The sequence below is a fragment of the Protomyctophum parallelum genome (assembly GCF_964188405.1).
Source record: "Protomyctophum parallelum genome assembly, chromosome: 11".
Lineage (NCBI taxonomy): Eukaryota > Metazoa > Chordata > Actinopteri > Myctophiformes > Myctophidae > Protomyctophum > Protomyctophum parallelum.
The window spans coordinates 49,665,470-49,692,001 of NC_139707.1; the positions used below are offsets into that span (position 1 = coordinate 49,665,470).

At 44.9% G+C, this 26,532-nt stretch overlaps 1 protein-coding gene across 1 annotated transcript; it reads right to left on the minus strand.

Moving 5' to 3' along the window:
- Window positions 1–13,911: 13,911 nt before the first annotated feature.
- LOC310867061 (kelch domain-containing protein 3-like) lies at window positions 13,912–20,850 on the minus strand (the record flags this gene model as incomplete). The annotated part of the gene is made up of 3 exons (XM_083776855.1): window positions 13,912–14,705; window positions 18,376–18,519; window positions 20,748–20,850. The coding sequence occupies 3 exons, from the start codon at window positions 20,848–20,850 to the stop codon at window positions 13,912–13,914; spliced, it is 1,041 nt and encodes a 346-aa protein (XP_083632981.1).
- Window positions 20,851–26,532: the final 5,682 nt, after the last annotated feature.

Consider the following 26,532-nt stretch of genomic DNA (forward strand, 5'->3'; position numbering starts at 1 on the left):
GATGTTGTGTGTGAGTTCAGACTGCTCCAGACCGTACTGAATAACTGCTAGCTTACATAATGTCTTGAGGCTAGGACTGAAGTCTAAGACATACAGGTCACCTGGTCTGTTGTCTGCTCCAAAGAGGATGACACGATCTCCCAGCATGCAACAGCACATATTATTCATGTTATGTGGGTGTTTCCCCTTGGGCTCAACGTTCTTCCAGGAGAAGGTTTTTGTGTTGAATATCTGCAGATCATTGAAGTATTGGTTATTGTTCAAGCCACCAAATATGCACAGCTCTCCATTGTAGGCAAAGGCTGAATGAACTAAGCGTCCTTTTGTAAGATGCTGTGTAGAAGGTGTGTTCATCCAGTGGTTGGTCTCTGTGTCAAACACTCTGATGGTGTTGTACTGACCCCCCCCATAGCCCCCAAATACAAACATCTTCGTCCCGATGATGGTGGCAGAGTGACCGTATGTAGCAGGAGGTGGAGTTCCTCTGGTGTTAATTAAAGAGCAGACCATTGTGGTGGAGTCCAACTTGTAGATGTCATTAGTGTGTTCAGTCTGGATCGATCCTCCATGGATGAACATGACCTTCCCCAACACACAGGCTGAGTGGTAGCTCCTCCTCTCTGGAGCGGTCCCAGAAACCTGTGGTTTGAACCATGTGTGGGCGTCGACATCAAATGCATGAAGGACATTGCAGTAATTATAACCTGGGTTAGTCCTCCCTCCCCAGAGGTAGACAGTGTCTCCAATCAGCACAGCTGTGTGGCCCCAGCGCCTGGAGGGAACCTCAAGGTGAGGTTCTCCTGTTCCAGGGGTCCCTGGGGTCAACTTCCTCCAGCATAAAGACACTGTGTTGAAGACGTGTACTTCAATGTGATCCATCTGGTTTACGTCTCCTCCAAAGCAGTAGATCTGGTGTCCGACCACCACAGCAGCCTGGTCCTTCCTATGTTCTCCTTCCAGATGTATCGTCCAGTGAAACATTTCACACAGCAGCTCCACCGCCAATGAGTGTTGACAACTAACTTACAGACTAACTTGTTAGGATGAAGGCAGCTCAGGTTTCCTTGTTGCAGGTCACTAACTGATGTTTAGTGTATCGGACACTTATTTATAAACAACAATGATATGGTTGTGATGTCATTGCATGATTACGTCATATTGTACGATAGCTAATGATTTCTCATTGGCCATATTTGGCCAATGGCCATATTTGGGCATATTCGTGGAGAGAAATAAACACAGACAGGCAACACCAGAACAGTAGTGGGTTGCACCACCAGAACGTAAGTTCTGTCCTAAGTTAGGGAGTAAAGACCTTACTAGAGGCTCACTGACTACTAGTTAGTTTGTAACTAGTGGCTTACTAAAGTGTGTTGCACCACCACCGTTTAAGGCACAACGTAACTAGTAGTGTGTAGAGACTGTCCTAAAAAAACATCACACCTGTGTGAAGTGAGGGGCGCTCTTATATTCATATAGTTATACAAGATATATGAAATGTAAGATGACACCTGCATTTATGTGAAAAGTGTATTTTCTCGTCCATATGACGTGAAGTATCCTTTCATTGTCAATGGAGGGGCTAGGGGAGGGGCTAGCTGTCTATATTAGGGGCTAGGGGAGGGGCTAGCTGTATATAGGAGGGGCTAGCTGTCTATAGGACCAAACAAAGAGAAAGCCCTACTCAATAGGGGAGGATAGGATAAAGGACAAACAGTGAGTGGACAAGCATTACACTTGCTTACAAGAGGGTCCACCATGTTCAATTCATCAAAACATTTAGAGACGTACAAATAGACACTGCTATATAGTTAAAGAACAGAACAGGAATTCATCATAAAGGAGGTAAAAAGGGGAAAGAAACATGTACCGTTCTCTCTCTCTCTCTCTCTCTCTCTCTGTGTTCTCTCTCTCTCTCTCTGCTCTCTCTCTCTCTCTCTCTCTCTCTGTTCTCTCTCTCTCTCTCTCTCTCTCTCTCTCTCTCTCTCTGTTCTCTCTCTGCTCTCTCTCTGCTCTCTCTCTCTCCCCCCGACTCTCTCTGCTCTCTCTCTCTCTCTCTCTCTCTCTCTCTCTCTCTCTCTCTCTCTCTCTCTCTGCTCTCTCAATTCAATTCAATTCAATTCAATTCAATTAGCTTTATTGGCATGAATGTAATAGCTACAGTATTGCCAAAGCATGAAGTTCAACAAAAGAACCAAACTAAACTAAACTAAAACTAAAATAAATACAAAATATAACAGAAAACAAACAAATAGAACATTCTTTTTCACAATACAATATGAAAATACTGTCACACTGGTCAAAATGTACAGTATTAAATGTGTCCGTGGTGTGTCGAGATGGTTCGTGTCAGGATAATAGTCACATTGTGTATATTTTTTCTAAGTGTCCCTCATTTTGTGACATGCAGTCACATACTGTGCAGCCAGATGTGCTGCAGGTCCCTCTCCCAACAGAATGAGTTGTTTGTCATTGTCATGCAACTCTTTAAACTTTGGGATCAACAACTCAAATTTATTAAAATATGTGGTTCTTATATTATCATATTTATTGCATTTTAATAGGAAGTGTGTCTCAGTCTCTACCTCAGCTGAGGTACAATGACCACAGACTCTCTGTTCTGGAGGTAGGTAGGACTTCTTGTGTCGTCCTTTCTCTATGGCCAGACTGTGGTCACTCACTCTGTATTTGGTCATGATCTGTCTCTGTTTTTTATCTTTGACCGTATACAGATCCTCAGCCAGTTTATATTCATGTTTTAGGGCCAGATAACAATTACGTTTGTTTTGAGTTTTTGGTTTGATTGGTCCAATGTTCCAGATATGTGTATTTTATTAGTTTAATAATTTGGTTGACTCTAATTAGTGGTTGCAAAGCAGTGCTGGCCTGAGGTTGAGGCTGGACACTGTTCTGTGGTAGCTGATCAATAAGTCCAAGGACTAGTTGGCAGAAGGGACTCTTTTGGGGTTTCATCTCCTGGGATTGCAGGGCCTGGAATCCCAGGCTGTCTTGGGGGCTTGATTTAAGGTGTAACCAAAATGTTAGTGTTCTTTTCCTGATGTTAATAATTAATGGGTAACGGCCTAATTCTGCCCTGCATGCGTTGGTTGGTGTTTTTCTTTGGATGTTTAATATGGATCTACAGAATTCTGCATGCAGGGTTTCTGTGGGATGTTTGTCCCATCTAGTGTAGTCCTGGTGTCTGAGAGGACAAACCTCACTGTCTGTCCCATCTAGTGTAGTCCTGGTGTCTGAGTGGACCCCAAACCTCACTACCATAGAGAGCAATTGGTTGGATAATGCTGTCAAATATTTTTATCCAAATTCTAACGGGGATATCAATTTTATAAAAAGTTCTCCTAATAGCATAAAATGCTCTGCATGCTTTCTCTTTTAGTGCATTCACTGCCAGACCAAAGTTACCTGAGGCACTAATCTTAAGTCCCAGGTAATCGTAATACAGGGTGTGATCTAATGGTGTGTTTCCTAATTTAAATTGATATTTGTTTTCCTGAGATCTGGCCTTCTTTTGGAAAATCATGATTTTGGATTTGTTCAAATTTACAGTCAGGGCCCAGTTCTGACGGAAACTGCCCATAGATCCGAAGTCCCGTTAGTCCGAACATGCACTGCTCCCGTGCTTGCGGTTAGGTTTAGGTCTGCTCCCGTGCTTGCGGTTAGGTTTAGGTTAGGGTTAGAGATAGGGATAGTAATTTCGGAACAATGAACCTTCTGACTAATGACACGGCACCGTTCTGACAGTACTGCTCCAGTAGGTCCAGGTGCTGCTGCAGTCCTTGTTGTGTGGGAGACAGCAACACCAGGTCGTCAGCATAGAGCAGGAATTTGACTTCCTTATTGTCAAGGGTTAGGCCGGGGGTTCCAGACTGCTCCAACAGTAATGCTAAATCATTAATGTAGATGTTAAATAGTGTTTGAGACAGACCGTTGCCCTGAAAAACACCTCTCCCTTGAGCGAACAGATCTGTAGATTTGTCACCAAGGTTCACTCCACATTTGTTATTGACATACATTGATTTAATTATGTCATAGATTTTACCCCCTACACCAATTTGGAGAATTTTGTAATATAGTCCCTCTTGCCAAATGGAATCAAATGCGTTTTTAAAATCAATGAAACATGCAAAAATCTTACCCTTACTTTTTTGGTGAACGTGGTGGCTAATTAGACTATGTAAATACAGTGAAAATACTGTATGGTCAGTGGTGCGGTGATTTGGTAGAAAGCCAATTTGCCCTTTACTCAGGACATTGTGTTCCGTAAGGAAGGCCAGCATCCGGGCATTAATGATGCTGCAAAACACCTTCCCCAGATTACTGCTCACACATATGCCTCTGTAATTGTTAGGGTCCCATTTATCTCCACTCTTATATATTGGGGATATGAGCCCCCGGCTCCAGATCTCAGGAAAGCAACCAGACTGAAGGACGAGATTGAACAACTTAAGCAGGGCCTGTTTGAGCTCAGAGCTGCTGTGTTTTAACATCTCTGACATGATACCGTCAGGGCCACATGCTTTGCCAGATTTAAGCTTTTTTATGTTGTCTTCTAATTCTTTAATTAAGATTGGATAGTCGAGGGGGTTCTGATTAGTTTTTATTGTTGATTCTAGGATTGTCAATTTGTCTCTAATTAGTTTTTGTTGATGATTGAGATCTTTGGGGGATATTTGCTCAAATAGTTTTTCAAAATGGTCTTTCCAATTTTGTAATGCCAGGTTTTCTTCTTTGCTCTTTAAGTTGTTCCATCTCTCCCAGAACTGATTTTGGTTAATGGACTCCTCAATTTCCCTTAGTTTCTGATCGTAATATTGTTTCTTCTTATGTCTGATTAACTGTTTATACTCTCTCAATGTTTCAACATAAGTTTGGAGCAGGCCTGTGTCTTTTGGTTGGCGGTGTTTAAGGTTGGACTGCTGTCGTAACTGTTTTCTGATATCTTTGCAGTCTTTGTCATACCACTCTTCCTTTTTCAGTCTCTGTTTGGATTCAGAGCTGTTTTTGGTAAGTCCTGCTTTATCGGCTGATTTATTGTAAATTAGATTTATTAGATTAACAGCCATGTTTAATTGATTTGGTTGAAACTGTTGGGAGAGCAGTGTGTGTTAATTAGACCAGAGATTTCAGGTGAGGTAACTGCATTTTCAAATCTAACTTCACCATCAGGAGTCCATTTGTATTTGTGATGTATTTTATGTAATTTGCAGGGCTCTGGTTGTGTTGTGATTGTATGTACAGCTGGTTTTATATATACATTGATTTGACAGTCGGATAGAGGGGTCTGTGGTCTAACAGTGAATGCACTGATGAGGTAGGGGTCCATGTCAGTGATGGCATAGTCCACTACGCTAGTCCCAAGAGCTGAACAATAGGTGAACCTCCCCAAAGAGTCCCCCTTCATCCTGCCGTTAAGCATATACAGACCTAAGGAGCGACACAGATGTAAAAGCTCTTTCCCCAGTTTGTTGACAACATGGTCTAGGTTGTGTCTGTGTCTGGTGGTGGGGCTGAGGTGTAAAGAGGACTGCCCAAAGATGTGATTGTTACCAGTAGGATACACTATGTCAGGTTCACATCCTGTTGGAGCATTTAAATCTCCTACCAGTAGGACATTACCCTGGGCCTGGTAATGCCCTAGCTCTGTATGGAGATTATCAAAAAGGTTATCATTATAATATGGCGACTCAAGCTGAGGGGTGTATGCCGCACATATATATATATATATATATATATATATATATATATATATATATATAAATCATTGTCACATTTGGCAATATTTTAGTTTAGCTTAAGCCAGTGTGTTTTATGCTTTAATAATTTGTATATGAGATGACAGATCCTCTTTATACCACACAATAACTCCACCTGAATCTCTACCAAGATGTATGTGTTTGTTTTTGAGGGATGGTAGTGAGATTTCTCTATAGTTTGAGGGACAGCCGGTGTATGTGTCATCTCGACACCAAGTTTCTAATAATATGACAATATCTTGACCTTTTATGCTAGAGATGAATTCTGGGTCTGTGCTCTTCAGCCCAAAAGCCGAGGAGCACAGGCCCTGAATGTTCCATGAGCTAATAGATATAGATTGCATTAATAATCAATTACAAACATAGATAAATTATAGTGGCAAGTAAAACTGAATCAGAATAAAAAAAAAACAGAACCTTCAATTTGTAACAAAAACGCTTCAGTACATGAAGCATAGCATACACTTGGGAACTAGTAAGGAGCAAAGCAACAGCCTGTATTAAGTTTTACCCAAGAATCCTAAAGATCAGTTGTAGCAGTTGCTTCACCTCTCCGATGTTTGAGGAGTTGTTGGCTACTACCTGTGGATATGTAGGCTGTATTCCCCGGGATGTGGCACAGTTTGGACTGCGTCAGGCTGTGTTCCTGCATTATGATGCTCCAGATAAGTGCTCTCGAGGCCTGGCACTGTTGCCTGCCTGATGTGTATTGGGGGGCATTCTGCTGGGTTGGTCTCCAGTTGGCTGGACTCTGGTAGGTTGGGTTCTAGTAGGCTGGGGTCTGGTAGGTTGATCTCTGGTAGGCTAGGCTCTATTCAGCTGGTCTGATGTCAGGCTCCTCTCCTTTGACCGGCGTGGTGTGTGCTGGTGTCTCTGGCTGAGCCGGGGTGGTCCTGTGGTGGATTGTGGGTCGGAGCGCTCTCCACCAGCTGCTGTCCTTCTCAGGTCCTCTGCAAACATCCATACATGCTCCCGGTCCAGGTGAACGTGATCATGTAAGGTGTTCAGATGTCAGAGTGGGGTGATGGGCGACGCTGACATTGTTTAGTGTTGCACATCCAGAGGTGATATCAGCCGGTTTATGTTGTGGATCCGGTCCCAGGGGAAGTCCTTCCGTGGCAGCGGTGTAGAGATAGTGATGTTGGCCCTATAGGAAACTCCCTATGCACGCTTTCTGAGCCACTTTGATGACAGCATCTGACACATTCTCTCCCTTGTGACAAAGTTCTTTGTGACAAAGAAGTCGGAGGGCTTTGTCAGTGTGCGGACACCAAAACGTCCCCACGGTGTGGCGAGGGAACATCTTCCTGTGCTCCATAAATGTGCCATTGGAGTCTTATGAGGATTGCCGTTTCAGGGGGCTGGTGGTGACCTCGTGGTCCCTGTTCCTCTGTGGTTGACTCTACTCTGGCTGGGAGAGGAGCTGACTGCAGGGCTGGAGGGGCTGCGTTGTTTTGTGGATGGCTGGGTCGTATGGGCTCTGTTGCCATGCTGCTGGGGTCAGTCTGTGGAGGACTGGACTCTGCTGTCTGGCTGCTGGGGTCAGTCTGTGGAGGACTGGGCTCTGTTGCCATGCTGCTGGGGTCAGTCTGTGGAGGACTGGGCTCTGTTGCCATGCTGCTGGGGTCAGTCTGTGGAGGACTGGACTCTGTTGCCATGCTGCTGGGGTCAGTCTGTGGAGGGCCAGTCTGTGCTACATGGCTGCTGGTGCTGGTCTGTGAACCAGTGTCTATGGTGTGAGTTGGAGGGTGCTGCTGTGTTGCTTCCATCCTAAGCATCCTTCTCCTCCAGATTGACAAGGTGTGTGTCTCTCTGTTCCGACTCTTTTTTTCATCTGGTACAGTTCATGTCTGAGAGTTTGATTCATTCCGTGAAGCTCATTTATGTTTTCTCTCAGCTGTCCAAATGTAATATTGTTTTCCTCTTCAAACGGTTTCATGTCTTCTTTCAGCTGTTGAATTGTGTCAGACTCCGACTGCTTGTTCTCTTTGAATTCAATGATCTCTACTTGGAGGAGGGAAAGACACTCCTGAATGCGCTGCATTGACACCGGTGTCCTGGGTGTATGAGGACTGATGGCAGGTGTAGTGACCTGGGGGTCTGGAGCAGCTCTGGGGGAGCTGAGGTCTGGGTGTATGAGGACTGATGGCAGGTGTAGTGACCTGGGGGTCTGGAGCAGCTCTGGGAGCTGAGGTCTGGGAGGGTGAGTCTGGTGGGGCTGCAGATGCTGGTCTTGAGGTTACAGCATCTTTCTTCTCACCAGCCAGAGCTCTCAGTCTGCTGAAGCCTGTTTCAAACTATGCCAGTGTTGTCTGGGACCCTTGAACCAACACTATGCCAGTGTTGGTTCTATGCCAGGGGGCCACATGCGGCCACCAACCTTCACTTAGTGTGGTTAATTATTTCATATTATATATATTTTTTTTTTATCTATAATTTTTATCCCACAATTGTGTAACCCATTTTTCACCCCTGTGTCAATTACGTCTAGTACGGTGTGTTTTTGATTGATTGATTTTGATTGAAATATTTATTAACTGTGTGTGTGCGTGTGCATGTGTTAGGGCATTCACTTCGAGTCATTTTTACTAGTTTACTACTTACTTACTTTTTTTATTTTTTATAAATATTTGTAAAAACGGTGTACATTGGTGACTATAACTATACTATTATACCTGATCTTGAGGCCTACAAAAAAAAACTAGTCAACTAGTACGGTAGTACCAACAAGGTCGACTAGTGGATTTACTATTAAACTAGTCGACTAGTTGCTTAAAGCCCTTTGTTTAGAGGACTATGTTATTTTCTCAGCTTCTTTTGCCAGTCATGGCTGCCAGTTCCCACCTGATGTTGTGTGTGAGTTCAGACTGCTCCAGACCGTACTGAATAACTGCCAGCTTACATAATGTCTTGAGGCTAGGACTGAAGTCTAAGACATACAGGTCACCTGGTCTGTTGTCTGCTCCAAAGAGGATGACACGATCTCCCAGCATGCAACAGCACATATTATTCATGTTAGGTGGACGTTTCCCCTTGGGCTCAACCTTCTTCCAGGAGAAGGTTTTTGCGTTGAATAGCTGCAGATCATTGAAGTACTGGTTATTGTTCAAGCCACCAAATATGCACAGCTCTCCATTGTAGGTAAAGGCTGAATGACCACAGCGTCCTGTTGTAAGATGCTGTGTAGAAGGTGTGCTCATCCACTGGTTGGTCTCTGTGTCAAACACTCTGATGGTGTTGTAGTACTGACCCAACCCCCTGTAGCCCCCAAACACAAACATCTTTGTCCCGATGATGGTGGCAGAGTGCCGGTATGTAGCAGGAGGTGGAGTTCCTCTGGTGTTAATTAAAGTCCAGACCATTGTGGTGGAGTCCAACTTGTAGATGTCATTAGTGGGTCCAGTCTTGGTCCATCCTCCATGGATAAATATGACCTTCCCCAAGACACAGGCTGAGTGGTTGTACCTCCCCTCTGGAACGGTCCCAGAAACCTGTGGTTTGAACCATCTGTGGGCGTCGACATCAAAGGCATAAAGCACGTTGCCGTAACTTGGGTCAGTACATCCTCCCCAGAGGTAGACAGTATTTTCAATCAGCACAGCTGTGTGGTCCCAGCGCATGGAGGGAACCTCAACGTGAGGTTCTCCTGTTCCAGGGGTCCCTGGGGTCAACTTCCTCCAGCATAAAGACGCTGTGTTGAAGACTTGTACTTCAATGTGATCCATCTGGTTTCCGTCTCCTCCAAAGCAGTAGATCTGGTGTCCGACCACCACAGCAGCCTGGTCCTTCCTATGTTCTCCTTCCAGATGTATCGTCCAGTGAAACATTTCACACAGCAGCTCCACCGCCAATGAGTGTTGACAACTATCTTACAGACTAACTTGTTAGGATGAAAGCAGCTCAGGTTTCCTTGTTGCAAGTCACTAACTGATGTTTAGTGTATCGGACAATTATTTATAAACAACAATGATATGGTTGTGATGTCATTGCATGATTACGTCATATTGTACGATAGCTAATGATTTCACGCAATCTCATTGGCCATATTTGGGCATATTCATGGAGAGAAATAAACAGACAGGCAACACCAGAACAGTAGTGGGTTGCACCACCAGAACGTAAGTTCTGTCCTAAGTTAGGGAGTAAAGTCCTTACTAGAGGCTCACTAACTACTAGTTAGTTTGTAACTAGTGGCTTACTAAAGTGTGTTGCACCACCACCGTTTAAGGCACAACGTAACTAGTAGTGTGTAGAGACTGTCCTAAAAAAAAAATCACACCTGTGTGAAGTGAGGGGCGCTCTTATATTCATATAGTTATAATACAATATATATGAAATGTAAGATGACACCTGAATTTATGTGAAAAGTGTATTTTCTCGTCCACATGACGTGAAGTATCCTTTCAATGGAGGGGCTAGGGGAGGGGCTAGCTGTCTATAGGAGGGGCTAGCTGTATATAGGAGGGGCTAGCTGTATATAGGAGGGGCTAGCTGTCTATAGGAGGGGCTAGCTGTCTTTAGGAGCAAACAGAGAGAAAGACCTCCTCAATAGGGGAGGATAGGATAAAGGAAAAACAGTGAGTGGACAAGCATTACACTTGTTTACAAGAGGGTCCACCATGTTCAATTCATCAAAACATTTAGAGACGTACAAATAGACACTTCTATATAGCCACAGAACAGAACAGGAATTCATCAAAAAGGAGGTAAAAAGGGAAAAGAAACATATACAGTTATATCTCTCCCACTCTCTCTGCTCTCTCTCTCTCTCTCTCTCTCTCTCTCTCTCTCTCTCCTATCTCCTGTTTCTGTAGCCATGAGGCCCATAGGGGCAGGAGCCTATCTCCTGTTTCTGTAGCGTGAGGCAGCTTGATGTACAGGTACACCCCCTGGACATGACGCTAGTATGTCGCAGGGACTTACCCCCAATCCAACCCTTGATGCTGGGTGTCAAGCAGGGAGGCACTGGGTCCCATTTTTAGTGAGTCAGTAAGTCGTCATGTCATTCTCACAGTAAGATGTCGGTGGTTCCCTTGGGGGCTTTGAATTTATAGAAAATTGGCTTTGTGTGGCATATCACTCTCTGTGTGGCACACTTAGTGTGGCCCGGGGGCCACATGCGGCCCCCAACCTTCACTTAGTGTGGCCCGGGGTCCACATGCGGCCCCCAACCTTCACTTAGTGTGGCCCCCAACCTTGTTGGCGGCTGTGGCTCAGGAGGTAGAGCAGGTCGTCCTATGATCCCTGGGTCGGCGGTTCGAATCCCGGCTCCTCCTCCTGCCCACATGTGGAAGTGTCCTTGGGCAAGACACTGAACCCTACGTTGCCTCCAGTGAGTCGGTCGGTGTGTGAATGTGGGAAGTGAGGACGTTGGCGTCGACTGTTTACCGCTTCACCTCCCAATGTATGAATGAATGAACCTTCACCTCCCAATGTATGAATGAATGAACCTTCACCTCCCAATGTATGAATGAACCTTCACCTCCCAATGTATGAATGAACCTTCACCTCCCAATGTATGAATGAATGAACCTTCACCTCCCAATGTATGAATGAACCTTCACCTCCCAATGTATGAATGAATGAACCTTCACCTCCCAACGTATGAATGAATGAACCTTCACCTCCCAATGTATGAATGAATGAACCTTCACCTCCCAATGTATGAATGAACCTTCACCTCCCAATGTATGAATGAATGAACCTTCACCTCCCAACGTATGAATGAATGAACCTTCACCTCCCAATGTATGAATGAATGAACCTTCACCTCCCAATGTATGAATGAATGAACCTTCACCTCCCAATGTATGAATGAATGAACCTTCACCTCCCAATGTATGAATGAATAAACCTTCACCTCCCAATGTATGGATGAATGAACCTTCACCTCCCAATGTATGAATGAATGAACCTTCACCTCCCAATGTATGAATGAATGAACCTTCACCTCCCAATGTATGAATGAATGAACCATTGTAAAGCGCTTTGAGCACTTGGAAAAGCGCTATAAAAATGCAATTCATTATAACCTTCACTGAGTGTGGCCCGGGGGCCACATGCGGCCCCCAACCTTCACTTAGTGTGGTTAATTAGTTCAATCTAAATTAGGAGAAAATCTTTTTTTTGAGTGGTGCAACCACTCCTACAACCAGCAATGTCCGTGTACCTGTGTACCTGTGTACCTGTGGTGTGCGCATGCGTGAAATTGGAACGGAAGAAATTGGTGTGTGTAGTGCCGTGCATGAACGCGGTATCGCACGTGTGGTGTGTGTGTGTGTGTGCACGTGTGTGCATAAATAAATGCGGTATTTGTGCGCGTGCGTGCACGCACGTGTGTGTGTGTAGTAACGTAACGCTAGCACACATTAATGCTGCGCACGTACCGCGGTACGTGTGTGTGTGAGACTGGATACAGAGAAGAAACTGGAACGATACAGAGAAGAAACTGGAACGATAGAGAAGCAACAATGCTGCGTCGTATCGTGTGTGTGTGTGTGTACTGTGTAGTGCCTAGCACGTAGCAACACAATGCTGCGTCGTAGCAACACGCATCAATGCTGCGTGCGTGCATGAACGTGGTGCGTGTGTGTGTGTGCATGACCGCGGTATGTGTGTGCGTTCGTGCACGCACGTGTGTGTGTGAGACTGGGTCAGTGTGTTCTAACCAGGAGTTAGTAATGTTAGGCTGCACTGGGATCAGTTGGTTAAACTATAGTGGCCATTGAGTTGTCTTGTACTGCCCTGGGATCAGTTCGTGCAGCCTGTGGCGTGCGTGCATGAACGCGGCGCACGTGCGTGCGTGCGCGCGCGCGTGTGTGTGGCTGGATGTATTCCTTACAATTGTGTTTTTCATCCAAAGTATGAGAGAATGCAATGTTAAATATGTCCTGTAAGTAGACTTAGCAATAAAGGCTAATTTTACAAATACCTTTAGAAATTGGTAGTTCTCAAAGTAGTTCGTAATTTCCAAGCACTTCAAGATGTTTAAAAAAAGAGTCTACAGTACAGTAACTATAACAATAAATGTGTAGTTGCACCACTCAGTTCACATGGGTGTGATTTTTTTATCTATCATTTTTATCCCACGATTTTGTATTCCATTTTTCACCCCTGTGTCAATCATCTAATGTGATCCTGGGCTCTACACACCCTCCGCCAACCTAGTCCCCATATATGGGGGACAAGGGGAGAGCAACGGACTTGAACTCATGCTTCCTTCACGCCTGAGTGTCCAAGTTGCTCCTTTACACCTGACAGGGGGGAGTTTCCCTGGTTGGACGTAGCGCGTTATTCCAACCAGTTCCTTTCCCCTCCATCAGGTGCCCCGGCTGGCCAGGGAGGCAGTTGTGTGCGCGCGCATTAGGGGATGTCATGGTCTGTCTCCCTACAGACCATGTCTGCTTGTCAGCCACTCCCATACTCTCACATGCCTTCTCTAAGTCCTAGTTACTCACCTGTCCCCACCCCCTCATCAGCCAAGCAGTTCCTTGCCCATTTACTAACCTGCGATCACTTATCCAATCAACCTGCTCCCTTTAAAACTGGACTCATTCCACTCACACACTGCCAGAACATTCTTTGTGTTTCCCCTGATCTTCCCTTGTAGTGTCTGTTTCTTCGTCGTGCCCCAGAGAGGTTTGCACCTTGGACTTATGCTTTGAGCTTCTTGTAAGTTAGCATTTTGGACTTCTGTTGACTGTTTTGGACTTTTGTACTTTTTAACAGTTTGCGTTTTGTGCTTTTTGGACCTGTTCTTTGCTGTTTGCATGACTACTCTTTTTGTTTTAAGCTTTACCTTTGTTTGATTAATAAATAAGTCAATTTGAACTTTCCTGCCTGTGGCTCCTGCATTTGGATTCTATCTTCTGCCCAGTCGTGACAGGGAATTCACTTCTAGTCATTTTTACTAGTTTACTGTACTTACTTTTTTTTTTTAAATACATATTTGTAAAAACAGTGTACATTGGTGACTATAACTATACTATTATACCTGATCTTGAGGCCTACAAAAAAAAAAAAAAAAATCAACTAGTCAACTAGTACGGTAGTACCAACAAGGTCGACTAGTGTATTTACTAGTAAACTAGTCGACTAGTTGCTTAATGCCCTTTGTTTAGAGGACTATGTTATTTTCTCAGCTTCTGTTGCCAGTCATGGCTGCCAGTTCCCACCTGATGTTGTGTGTGAGTCCAGACTGATCCAGACCGTACTGAATAACTGCTAGCTTACATAATGTCTTGAGGCTAGGACTGAAGTCTAAGACATACAGGTCACCTGGGGTGTCGTCTCCTCCAAAGAGGATGACACGATCTCCCACCATGCAACAGCACATATTCTTCAGGTTATGTGGACGTTTCCCCTTGGGCTCAACCTTCTTCCAGGAGAAGGTTTCTGGGTTGAATCTCCACAGATCATTGAAGTAGTGGTTATTGCTCAAGACACCAAATATGCACAGCTCTCCATTGTAGGTAAAGGCTGAATGACCATAGTGTCCTTTTGTAAGATGCTGTGTAGAAGGTGTGCTCATCCACTGGTTGGTCTCTGTGTCAAACACTCTGATGGTGTTGTGGTGCTGACCCCCATAGCCCCCAAACACAAACATCTTTGTTCCGATGATGGTAGCAGAGTGACAGTATGAAGCAGGAAGTGGAGTTCCTCTGGTGTTGATTAAAGTCCAGACCATTGTGGTGGTGTCCAACTTGTAGATGTCATTAGTGGATGCAGTCTGGGTCAATCCTCCATGGATAAACATGACCTTCCCCAACACACAGGCTGAGTGGTAGTACCGCCCCTCTGGAGCGGTCCCAGAAACCTGTGGTTTGAACCATCTGTGGGCGTCGACATCAAATGCATGAAGGACATTGCAGTAATTATAACCTAGGTTAGTCCTCCATCCCCAGACGTAGACAGTGTCTCCAATCAGCACAGCTGTGTGACCCCAGCGCCTGGAGGGAACCTCAAGGTGAGGTTCTCCTGTTCCAGGGGTCCCTGGGGTCAACTTCCTCCAGCATAAAGAAGCTGTGTTGAAGACGTGTACTTCAATGTGATCCATCTGGTTTCCGTCTCCTCCAAAGCAGTAGATCTGGTGTCCGACCACCACAGCAGCCTGGTCCTTCCTATGTTCTCCTTCCAGATGTATCGTCCAGTGAAACATTTCACACAGCAGCTCCACCGTCAATGAGTGTTGAAAACTAATTTACGGATGAACTTGTTAGGATGAAGGCAGCTCAGGTTTCCTTGTTGCAAATCACTACCTGATGTTTAGTGTATTGGGCAATTATTTATAAACAACAATGATATGGTTGTGATGTCATTGCATGATTACGTCATATTGTATGATAGCTAATGATTTCACACAATCTCATTGGCCATATTTGGGCATATTCATGGAGAGAAATAAACACAGACAGGCAACACCAGAACAGTAGTTAGTTTGTAACTAGTGGCTTACTAAAGTGTGTTGCACCACCACCGTTTAAGGCACAACGTAACTAGTAGTGTGTAGAGACTGTCCTAAAAAAACATCACACCTGTGTGAAGTGAGGGGCGCTCTTATATTCATATAGTTATACAAGATATATGAAATGTAAGATGACACCTGCATTTATGTGAAAAGTGTATTTTCTCGTCCACATGGCGTGAAGTATCCTTTCATTGTCAATGGAGGGGCTAGGGGAGGGGCTAGCTGTCTATAGGAGCAAACAGAGAGAAAGCCCTCCTCAATAGGGGAGGATAGGATAAAGGACAAACAGTGAGTGGACAAGCATTACACGAGGGTCCACCATGTTCAATAGACACTTCTATATAGCCAAAGAACAGAACAGGACTTCATCATAAAGGAGGTAAAAAGGGAAAAGAAACATATACAGTTCTCTCTCTCTCTCTCTCTCTCTCTCTCTCTCACTCTCTCTCTCCTCTCTCTCTCTCTCTGTTCTCTCTCTCACTCTCTCTCTCTGCTCTCTATCTCTGTTCTCTCTCTCCCACTCTCTCTGTTCTCTCGCTCTCTCTCTCTCTCTCTGTTTTCAATTCAATTCAATTAGGTTTATTGGCATGGATGTAATAGCTACAGTATTGCCAAAGCATGAAGTTCAACAAAAGAACCAAACAAAATTAAATGAATAAATATAACAGAAAACAAGCAAATAGAACATTAAGTTTCACAATACAATATGAAAATACTGTCATACGGGTCAAAATGTACAGTATTAAATGTGTCCGTGGTGTGTCGAGATGAGATGTCCCTCATTTTGTGACATGCAGTCACATACTGTGCAGCCAGATGTGCTGCAGGTCCCTCTCCCAACAGAATGAGTTGTTTGTCATTGTCATGCAACTCTTTAAACTTTGGGATCAACAACTCAAATTTATTAAAATATGTGGTTCTCATATCATTATATTTATTACAATGAATTAGAAAGTGTGTCTCAGTCTCTACCTCAGCTGAGGTAATGACCACAGACTCTCTGTTCTGGAGGTAGGTAGGACCAGTGGCGGCTGGAGTGTCCCACGGGCCCTGAGGCGAGATTGACAGCCCGCCCCCCCCCCCCCCCCCCCCCCCCCGCACCCGACGCCGAACGGAACCGTAAATGCCACTTCGGACTAAACCCCTCAACGTGGCTCAGTTGAGGGGGCAATGAATACACAGGTTGCATATTGAAAATCACGTTACATGTTGAAATGTCCATAACCATTCATTCCTAACGGAGCTATTCATACTGGAGGGTGTAGGGCTGCTACTCACTTGTGCCTGCTGTCTGTAGGCTACTGTACATGGCTGTGATGAATGGGACAGCTTCGGGATTCGGGAAAGTTGATTAAATAGTCTCTTAATGTTTCAATTCAAGTGATAAAGTTCACGTGGTCATGTCCGTCCATCTGTATGATTAGGCTACTGTTGTTGTCTTGGTATTCCTTTCATTGCGACTTCACTCACCTCCAGTGCATGTGGATGGAGCTGCTGCTGTTGTGTTTGTATTCCACCTTACTCCATCTATCTTGCCCTCTTTTGCCTGTGGTAATTTTATGTCTTGTTTATGACTGTTCAAATAATCAAAACTCAACTTTATCAGGCGATTGCAGTGCAGGGCTAACAACTGTTTACAACCACAGCGGACATACCGGAGCAAATCCATCTACTCTAGTACTCTAACGTGCAGCCAAGCAGCCCAGGTTAAACCCTCTATTTCCTGCCGGCGCAGTGAAGGGCCCTTCACATTAAAGCGTCACCCTTTAACTCCCAATGAACTACATTTTACACTGCTTATTATTGACAGGAAATGTAGTCTTAGTTGCGGTAACTTAACAGCGTGTTTGTGGGAGAGAGCGCCAGAGAGAGAGAGAGAGAGAGAGTGAGAGAGAGAGAGTATACAGTTTACTACCACGCATCGGAGCGGCCGGCCGGCCGGCCGCCCCCCCCCCCGGGCCCTGAGGCGACTGCCTCGCCTGCCTCGCCTATATCGTCGCCCCTGGGTAGGACTTCTTGTGTCGTCCTTTCTCTATGGCCAGACTGTGGTCACTCATTCTGTATTTGGTCATGATCTGTCTCTGTTTTTTTATCTTTGACCGTATACAGATACTCAGCCAGTTTATATTCATGTTTTAGGGACAGATAACAATTAAGTTTGTTTTGAGTTTTGGTTTGATTGGCCCAATGTTCCAGATATGTGTATTTTATTAGTTTAATAATTTGGTTGACTCTAATTAGTGGTTGCAAAGCAGTGCTGGTCTGAGGTTGAGGCTGGACACTGTTCTGTGGTAGCTGATCAATAAGTCCAAGGACTAGTTGGCAGAAGGGACTCTTTTGGGGTTTCATCTCCTGGGATTGCAGGGCCTGGAATCCCAGGCTGTCTTGGGGGCTTGATTTAAGGTGTAACCAACATTTCAGTGTTCTTTTCCTGATGTTAATTAATGGTTAACGACCTAATTCTGCCCTGCATGCGTTGGTTGGTGTTTTTCTTTGGATGTTTACTATGGACCTACAGAATTCAGCATGCAGGGTTTCTGTGGGATGTCTGTCCCATCTAGTGTAGTCCTGGTGTCTGAGAGGACCCCAAACCTCACTGTCTGTCCCATCTAGTGTAGTCCTGGTGTCTGAGTGGACCCCAAACCTCACTACCATAGAGAGCAATTGGTTGGATAATGCTGTCAAATATTTTTATCCAAATTCTAACGGGGATATCAATTTTATAAAAAAGTTCTCCTAATAGCATAAAATGCTCTGCATGCTTTCTCTTTTAGTGCATTCACTGCCAGACCAAAGTTACCTGAGGCACTAATCTTAAGTCCCAGGTAATCGTAATACAGGGTGTGATCTAATGGTGTGTTTCCTAATTTAAATTGATATTTGTTTTCCTGATCTGGCCTTCTTTTGGAAAATCATGATTTTGGATTTGTTCAAATTTACAGTCAGGGCCCAGTTCTGACGGAAACTGCCCATAGATCCGAAGTCCCGTTAGTCCGAACATGCACTGCTCCCGTGCTTGCGGTTAGGTTTAGGTTTGCTCCCGTGCTTGCGGTTAGGTTTAGGTTAGGGTTAGAGATAGGGATAGTCATTTCGGAACAATGAACCTTCTGACTAATGACACGGCACCGTTCTGACAGTACTGCTCCAGCAGGTCCAGGTGCTGCTGCAGTCCTTGTTGTGTGGGAGACAGCAACACCACGTCGTCAGCATAGAGCAGGAATTTGACTTCCTTATTGTCAAGGGTTAGGCCGGGGGTTCCAGACTGCTCCAACAGTAATGCTAAATCATTAATGTAGATGTTAAATAGTGTTGGAGACAGACTGTTGCCCTGAAAAACACCTCTCCCTTGAGTGAACAGATCTGTAGATTTGTCACCAAGTTTCACTCCACATTTGTTATTGACATACATTGATTTAATTATGTCATAAATTTTACCCCCTACACCAATTTGGATAATTTTGTAATATAGTCCCTCTTGCCAAATTGAATCAAATGCCTTTTTAAAATCAATGAAACATGCAATTTGCCCTTTACTCAGGACATTGTGTTCCGTAAGGAAGGCCAGCATCCGGGCATTAATGATGCTGCAAAACAAACACCTACCCCATTTATCTCCACTCTTATATAGTGGGGATATGAGCCCCCGGCTCCAGATCTCAGGAAAGCAACCTGACTGAAGGACGTGATTGAACAACTTAACCAGGGCCTGTTTGAGCTCAGAGCTGCTGTGTTTTAACATCTCTGGTACCGTCAGGGCCACATGCTTTGCCAGATTTAAGCTTTGTTATGTTGTCTTCTAATTCTTTAATTAAGATTGGATAGTCGAGGGGGTTCTGATTAGTTTTTATTGTTGATTCTAGGATTGTCAAGTTGTCTCTAATTAGTTTTTGTTGATGATTGAGATCTTTGGGGGATATTTGCTCAAATAGTTTTTCAAAATGGTCTTACCAAATGTTTCCATTTTGTAATGCCAGGTTTTCTTTTTTGCTCTTTAAGTTGTTCCATCTCTCCAATAACTGATTTTGGTTAATGGACTCCTCAATTTCCCTTAGTTTCTGATCGTAATATTGTTTCTTCTTATGTCTGATTAACTGTTTATACGCTCTCAATGTTTCAACATAAGTTTGGCGCAGGCCTGTGTCTTTTGGTTGGCGGTGTTTAAGGTTGGACTGCTGTCGTAATTGTTTTCTGATATCTTTGCAGTCTTTGTCATACCACTCTTCCTTTTTCAGTCTCTGTTTGGATTCAGAGCTGTCCTGCTTTATCGGCTGATTTATTGTAAATTTGATTTATTTGATTAACAGCCATTGATTTGGTTGAAACTGTTGGGAGAGCAGTGTGTTAATTAAACCAGAGATTTCAGGTGAGGTAACTGCATTTTCAAATCTAACTTCACCATCAGGAGTCCATTTGTATTTGTGATGTATTTTATGTAATTTGCAGGGCTCTGGTTGTGTTGTGATTGTATGTACAGCTGGTTTTATATATACATTGATTTGACAGTGGTCTGATAGAGGGGTCTGTGGTCTAACAGTGAATGCACTGATGAGGTAGGGGTCCATGTCAGTGATGGCATAGTCCACTACGCTAGTCCCAAGAGCTGAACAATAGGTGAACCTCCCCAAAGAGTCCCCCTTCATCCTGCCGTTAAGCATATACAGACCTAAGGAGCGACACAGATGTAAAAGCTCTTTCCCCAGTTTGTTGACAACATGGTCTAGGTTGTGTCTGTGTCTGGTGGTGGGGCTGAGGTGTAAAGAGGACTGCCCAAAGATGTGATTGTTACCAGTAGGATACACTATGTCAGGTTCACATCCTGTTGGAGCATTTAAATCTCCTACCAGTAGGACATTACCCTGGGCCTGGTAATGCCCTAGCTCTGTATGGAGATTATCAAAAAGGTTATCATTATAATATGGCGACTCAAGCGGAGGGGTTGTATGCCGCACATATATATAAATCATTATCACATTTGGCAATATTTTAGTTTAGCTTAAGCCAGATGTGTGTTTTATGCTTTAATAATTTGTATATGAGATGACAGATCCTCTTTATACCACACAATAACTCCACCTGAATCTCTACCAAGATGTATGTGTTTGTTTTTGAGGGATGGTAGTGAGATTTCTCTATAGTTTGAGGGACAGCCGGTGTATGTGTCATCTCAACACCAAGTTTCTAATAATATGACAATATCTTGACCTTTTATGCTAGAGATGAATTCTGGGTCTGTGCTCTTCAGCCCAAAAGCCGAGGAGCACAGTCCCTGAATGTTCCATGAGCTAATAGATATAGATTGCATTAATAATCAATTACAAACATAGATAAATTATAGTGGCAAGTAAAACTGAATCAGAATTTAAAAAAAATAGAACCTTCAATTTGTAACAAAAACGCTTCAGTACATGAAGCATAGCATACACTTGGGAACTAGTAAGGAGCAAAGCAACAGCCTGTATTAAGTTTTACCCAAGAATCCTAAAGATCAGTTGTAGCAGTTGCTTCACCTCTCCGATGTTTGAGGAGTTGTTGGCTACTACCTGTGGATATGTAGGCTGTATTCCCCGGGATGTGGCACAGTTTGGACTGCGTCAGGCTGTGTTCCTGCATTATGATGCTCCAGATAAGTGCTCTCGAGGCCTGGCACTGTTGCCTGCCTGATGTGTATTGGGGGGCATTCTGCTGGGTTGGTCTCCAGTTGGCTGGACTCTGGTAGGTTGGGTTCTAGTAGGCTGGGGTCTGGTAGGTTGATCTCTGGTAGGCTGGGCTCTATTCAGCTGGTCTGATGTCAGGCTCCTCTCCTTTGACCGGCGTGGTGTGTGCTGGTGTCTCTGGCTGAGCCGGGGTGGTCCTGTGGTGGAGTGTGGGTCGGAGCGCTCTCCATCAGCTGCTGTCCTTCTCAGGTCCTCGGCAAACATCCATACATGCTCCCAGTCCAGGTGAACGTGGTCATGTAAGGTGTTCAGATGTCAGAGTGGGGTGATGGGCGATGCTGACATTGTTTAGTGTTGCACATCCAGAGGTGATCAGCCCGGTTTATGTTGTGGATCCGGTCCCAGGGGAAGTCCTTCCGTGGCAGCAGTGTAGAGATAGTGATGTTGGCCCTATAGGAAACTCCCTGCACGCTTTCTGAGCCACTTTGATGACAGCCTCTGACAAAGTTCTTTGTGACAAAGAAGTCGGAGGGCTTTGTCAGTGTGCGGACACCAAAACGTCCCCACGGTGTGGCGAGGGAACATCTTCCTGTGCTCCATAAATGTGCCATTGGAGTCTTATGAGGATTGCCGTTTCAGGGGGCTGGTGGTGACCTCGTGGTCCCTGTTCCTCTGTGGTTGACTCTACTCTGGCTGGGAGAGGAGCTGACTGCAGGGCTGGAGGGGCTGCGTTGTTTTGTGGATGGCTGGTTCGTATGGGCTCTGTGGCCATGCTGCTGGGGTCAGTCTGTGGAGGACTGGGCTCTGTAGCCATGCTGCTGGGGTCAGTCTGTGGAGGACTGGGCTCTGTAGCCATGCTGCTGTGGTCAGTCTGTGCAGGACTGGACTCTGCTGTCTGGCTGCTGTGGTCAGTCTGTGGAGTACTGGACTCTGTTGCCATGCTGCTGGGGTCAGTCTGTGGAGGACTGGGCTCTGTTACCATGCTGCTGGGGTCAGTCTGTGGAGGACTGGACTCTGCTGTCTGGCTGCTGGGGTCAGTCTGTGGAGGACTGGACTCTGCTGTCTGGCTGCTGGGGTCAGTCTGTGGAGGACTGGACTCTGCTGTCTGGCTGCTGTGGTCAGTCTGTGGAGGGCCAGTCTGTGCTACATGGCTGCTGGTGCTGGTCTGTGAACCAGTGTCTATGGTGTGAGTTGGAGGGTGCTGCTGTGTTGCTTCCATCCTAAGCATCCTTCTCCTCCAGATTGACACGGTGTGTGTCTCTCTGTTCCGACTCTTTTTTTCATCTGGTACAGTTCATGTCTGAGAGTTTGATTCATTCCGTGAAGCTCATTTATGTTTTCTCCCAGCTGTCCAAATGTAATATTGTTTTCCTCTTCAAACGGTTTCATGTCTTCTTTCAGCTGTTGAATTGTGTCAGACTCCGACTGCTTGTTCTCTTTGAATTCAATGATCTCTACTTGGAGGAGGGAAAGACACTCCTGAATGCGCTGCATTGACACCGGTGTCCTGGGTGTATGAGGACTGATGGCAGGTGTAGGAGTGACCTGGGGGTCTGGAGCAGCTCTGGGGGAGCTGAGGTCTGGGAGGGTGAGGACTGATGGGGCTGCAGATGCTGGTCTTGAAGTTACAGCATCTTTCTTCTCACCAGCCAGAGCTCTCTCTCTCTCTCCCTCTCCCTCTCCCTCTCTCTCCCTCTCTCTCTGTTCTCTCTCTCTCTCTCTCTCTCTCTCTGTTCTCTCTCTCTCCCACTCTCTCTCTCTGTTCTCGCTCTCTTGTGTGGCACATGTGGACCCCAACCTTCACTTAGTGTGGCCCGGGGGCCACATGCGGCCCCCAACCTTCACTTATTGTGGTTAATTATTTCAGTCTAAATTAGGAGAAAATCTTTTTTTAATCTATAATTTTTATCCCACGATTTTGTAACCCATTTTTCACCCCTGTGTCAATCATCTAATGTGATCCTGGGCTCTACACACCCTCCGCCAACCTAGTCCCCATATATGGGGGACAAGGGGAGAGCAACGGACTTGAACTCATGCTTCCTTCATGCCTGAGTGTCCAAGTTGCTCCTTTACACCTGACAGGGGGGAGTTTCCCTGGTCGGACGTAGCGCGTGGAAGGAACACGTTATTCCAACCAGTTCCTTTCCCCTCCATCAGGCGCCCCGGCTGGTCAGGGGAGGCAGGTGTGTGTGTGTGCGTGTGCGTGTGCGTGGGTGTGTGTGTGTGTGTGTGTGTGTGTGTGTGTGTGTGTGTGTGTGTGTGTGTGTTTTCGATTGATTGATTTTGATTGAAATATTTATTAACAGTTTGCAGTGCGTGCATGTGTTAGGGCATTCACTTCTAGTCATTTTTATTACATAGTTTACTACTTATTTTTTTTGGAAATAAATATTTGTAAAAACGGTGTACATTGGTGACTATGGCCCTCATTTATCAACCGTGCGTACGCCAAAATATGGTTGCACGCCGAAATTACCGACATTTTCTGCATTTAACATTTCCGGCAAAGCTTGAAATTGAACTTGACAACGTTCAAAACTCACGTCTGGTCGGCAGCTCGCGTACGCTTTGTCCTCACCTGTTTTTCTGTCGTAGAACAGCGGAGCAGCATTGTTTGACCAGCTGAGAGGCTGTCACAGGCATCTAAACATATGTTTTCACTCCTAAAATGTATAAAACTAATAATAGCCTACATGTGATTCTTTTTTTTTTTGTAAAAGCATGTAATATGAAATTGGTAGGATATTATCATATTTCCAAGTGTGCAAGCTTATTAAAATCGCACAATTAAAAACAATGCTGCAAGTCATGCTTAAGCCATTTAAACGGTGTTGCATGAGCGCATACCGGTAGCCCCCCCGACCCCCCCATGACATATCGAGAGGCATTTGCAGTGCTGCAGCCTGCAGCTTTAGCTTTTCTTTTCGCAGATAAGTAAGTCTACAGCCATGTCTTTCTCACGTCTCGTCCTTTTAATTAAGGATAAACCTGACGCACTCGAATGCCACTAAATGTGACATGCCGACAGTGCCGAGACAGCAAAGTGGGGACAGCATCTTTTATTTATTTTTGTCATATGGAAATCACGGGGTGCCAACTTAATTCACGGTCCACAGACCTCCACCACTACAGCCTACCACCAGTAGCCTACCACATAAGGTTTAGGCTGCGAGGCATGCAGCCTAATACAGTAATGTCATAAACGTGCATGCAGGTCACGACAGAGACAGACAGAACAGGAGTTGCAAAACAGCATTTGTCACGGGCTGAAACTCATTCCAATGACGTGAGCAATGTTATTTAATTAATGCTTCACATAATCACAGGTTCAGGTTTTCGTTCACTAATCTTGTTGTATATTAAATGAATAAACATTTAATAATTTTATATACAACTAACAACACACAGTGAAAGTTGCTTGCAAATTGCAATATGTGCGTGCGTGCGCGGGGGGGTGAGGAGCAAGGGAGGCTGCAGCAAGGGAAGCGAAGCGAGAGGAGAAACAGACAGCTTTATTTAATTCATGCAGGTTTATTAATTTAAGATACAACAAGTTGCAAGTTGCGTTTGCGTTTGCGTGCGTCTGTGTGTGTATGATAAAGGGGGCAGAAAGGCAAGCGAGGGATTTTTTTTTTCTTCCTGTAACCATGGATTCAAAATCGTATTGCCGTTGTTCCTGTCGCAAAAAGGAGGGCGAGGCTTGATTTCATAGGGCGTCTATGGGCGTGCCAGATATATTTCAGCCGTCACATTTATTAACGTCGGAACGAAATTAAGGAAGGATCAGCTGTTTGCGATCACTTTATAAATGCCGTGGCGACGTGGGTGTACTACGAAACCTGCACTCGAATCTGTGGCAGATTTTACACTCGATTGATAAATGAGGGCCTATAACTATACTATTATACCTGATCTTGAGGCCTACAAAATAAAAAAATAAATCAACTAGTCAACTAGTACGGTAGTACCAACAAGGTCGACTAGTGGATTTACTAGTAAACTAGTCGACTAGTTTGTTAATGCCCTTTGTTTAGAGGACTATGTTATTTTCTCAGCTTCTGTTGCCAGTCATGGCTGCCAGTTCCCACCTGATGTCGTGTGTGAGTTCAGACTGCTCCAGACCGTACTGAATAACTGCTAGCTTACATAATGTCTTGAGGCTAGGACTGAAGTCTAAGACATACAGGTCACCTGGTCTGTTGTCTCCTCCAAAGAGGATGACACGATCTCCCAGCATGCAACAGCACATATTCTTCAGGTTATGTGGACGTTTCCCCTTGGTCTCAAACTTCTTCCAGGAGAAGGTTTTTGCGTTGAATATCCACAGATCATTGAAGTACTGGTTATTGTTCCAGCCACCAAATATGCACAGCTCTCCATTGTAGGTAAAGGCTGAATGATCACAGCGTCCTGTTGTAAGATGCTGTGTAGAAGGTGTGCTCATCCAGAGGTTGGTCTCTGTGTCAAACACTCTGATGGTGTTGTGGTGCTGACACAACCACCTGTAGCCCCGAAATACAAACATCTTTGTCCCAATGATGGTGGCAGAGTGACACCATGAATCAGGAGGTGGAGTTCCTCTGGTGTTGATTAAAGTCCAGACCATTGTGGTGGTGTCCAACTTGTAGATGTCATTAGTGGGTCCAGTCTGGGTCCCCCATCCCCCGTGGATAAACATGACCTTCCCCAACACACAGGCTGATTGGTATCTCCTCCCCTCTGGAACGGTCCCAGAAACCTGTGATTTGAACCATCTGTGGGCGTCGACATCAAAGGCATAAAGGACATTGCAGTAATTATAACCTGGGTTAGTCCTCCCTCCCCAGAGGTATACAGTGTCTCCAATCAGCACAGCTGTGTGGCCCCGGCGCCTGGAGGGAACCTCAAGGTGAGGTTCTCATGTTCCAGGGGTGACTGGGGTCAACTTTCTCCAGCATAAAGACACTGTGTTTTAGACGTGTACTTCAATGTGATCTTGTCTCATCTGGTTTACGTCTCCTCCAAAGCAGTAGATCTTGTGTCCAACCACCACAGCAGCCTGGTCCTTCCTATGTTCTCCTTCCAGATGTATCGTCCAGTGAAACATTTCACACAGCAGCTCCACCGTCAATGAGTGTTGACAACTAACTTACAGACTAACTTGTTAGGATGAAGGCAGCTCAGGTTTCCTTGTTGCAAGTCACTAACTGATGTTTAGTGTATCGGACAATTATTTATAAACAACAATGATATGGTTGTGATGTCATTGCATGATTACGTCATATTGTACGATAGCTAATGATTTCACACAATCTCATTCCTCCATATTTGGGCATATTCATGCCCACAGACAGGCAACACCAGAACAGTAGTTCTGTCCTAAGTTAGGGAGTCTTACTAGAGGCTCACTAACTACTAGTTAGTTTGTAACTAGTGGCTTACTAAAGTGTGTTGCACCACCACCGTTTAAGGCACAACGTAACTAGTAGTGTGTAGAGACTGTCCTAAAAAAAGCATCACACCTGTGTGAAGTGAGGGGCGCACTTATATTCATATAGTTATACAAGATATATGAAATGTAAGATGACACCTGAATTCATGTGAAAAGTGTATTTTCTCGTCCACATGACGTGAAGTATCCATTCATTGTCAATGG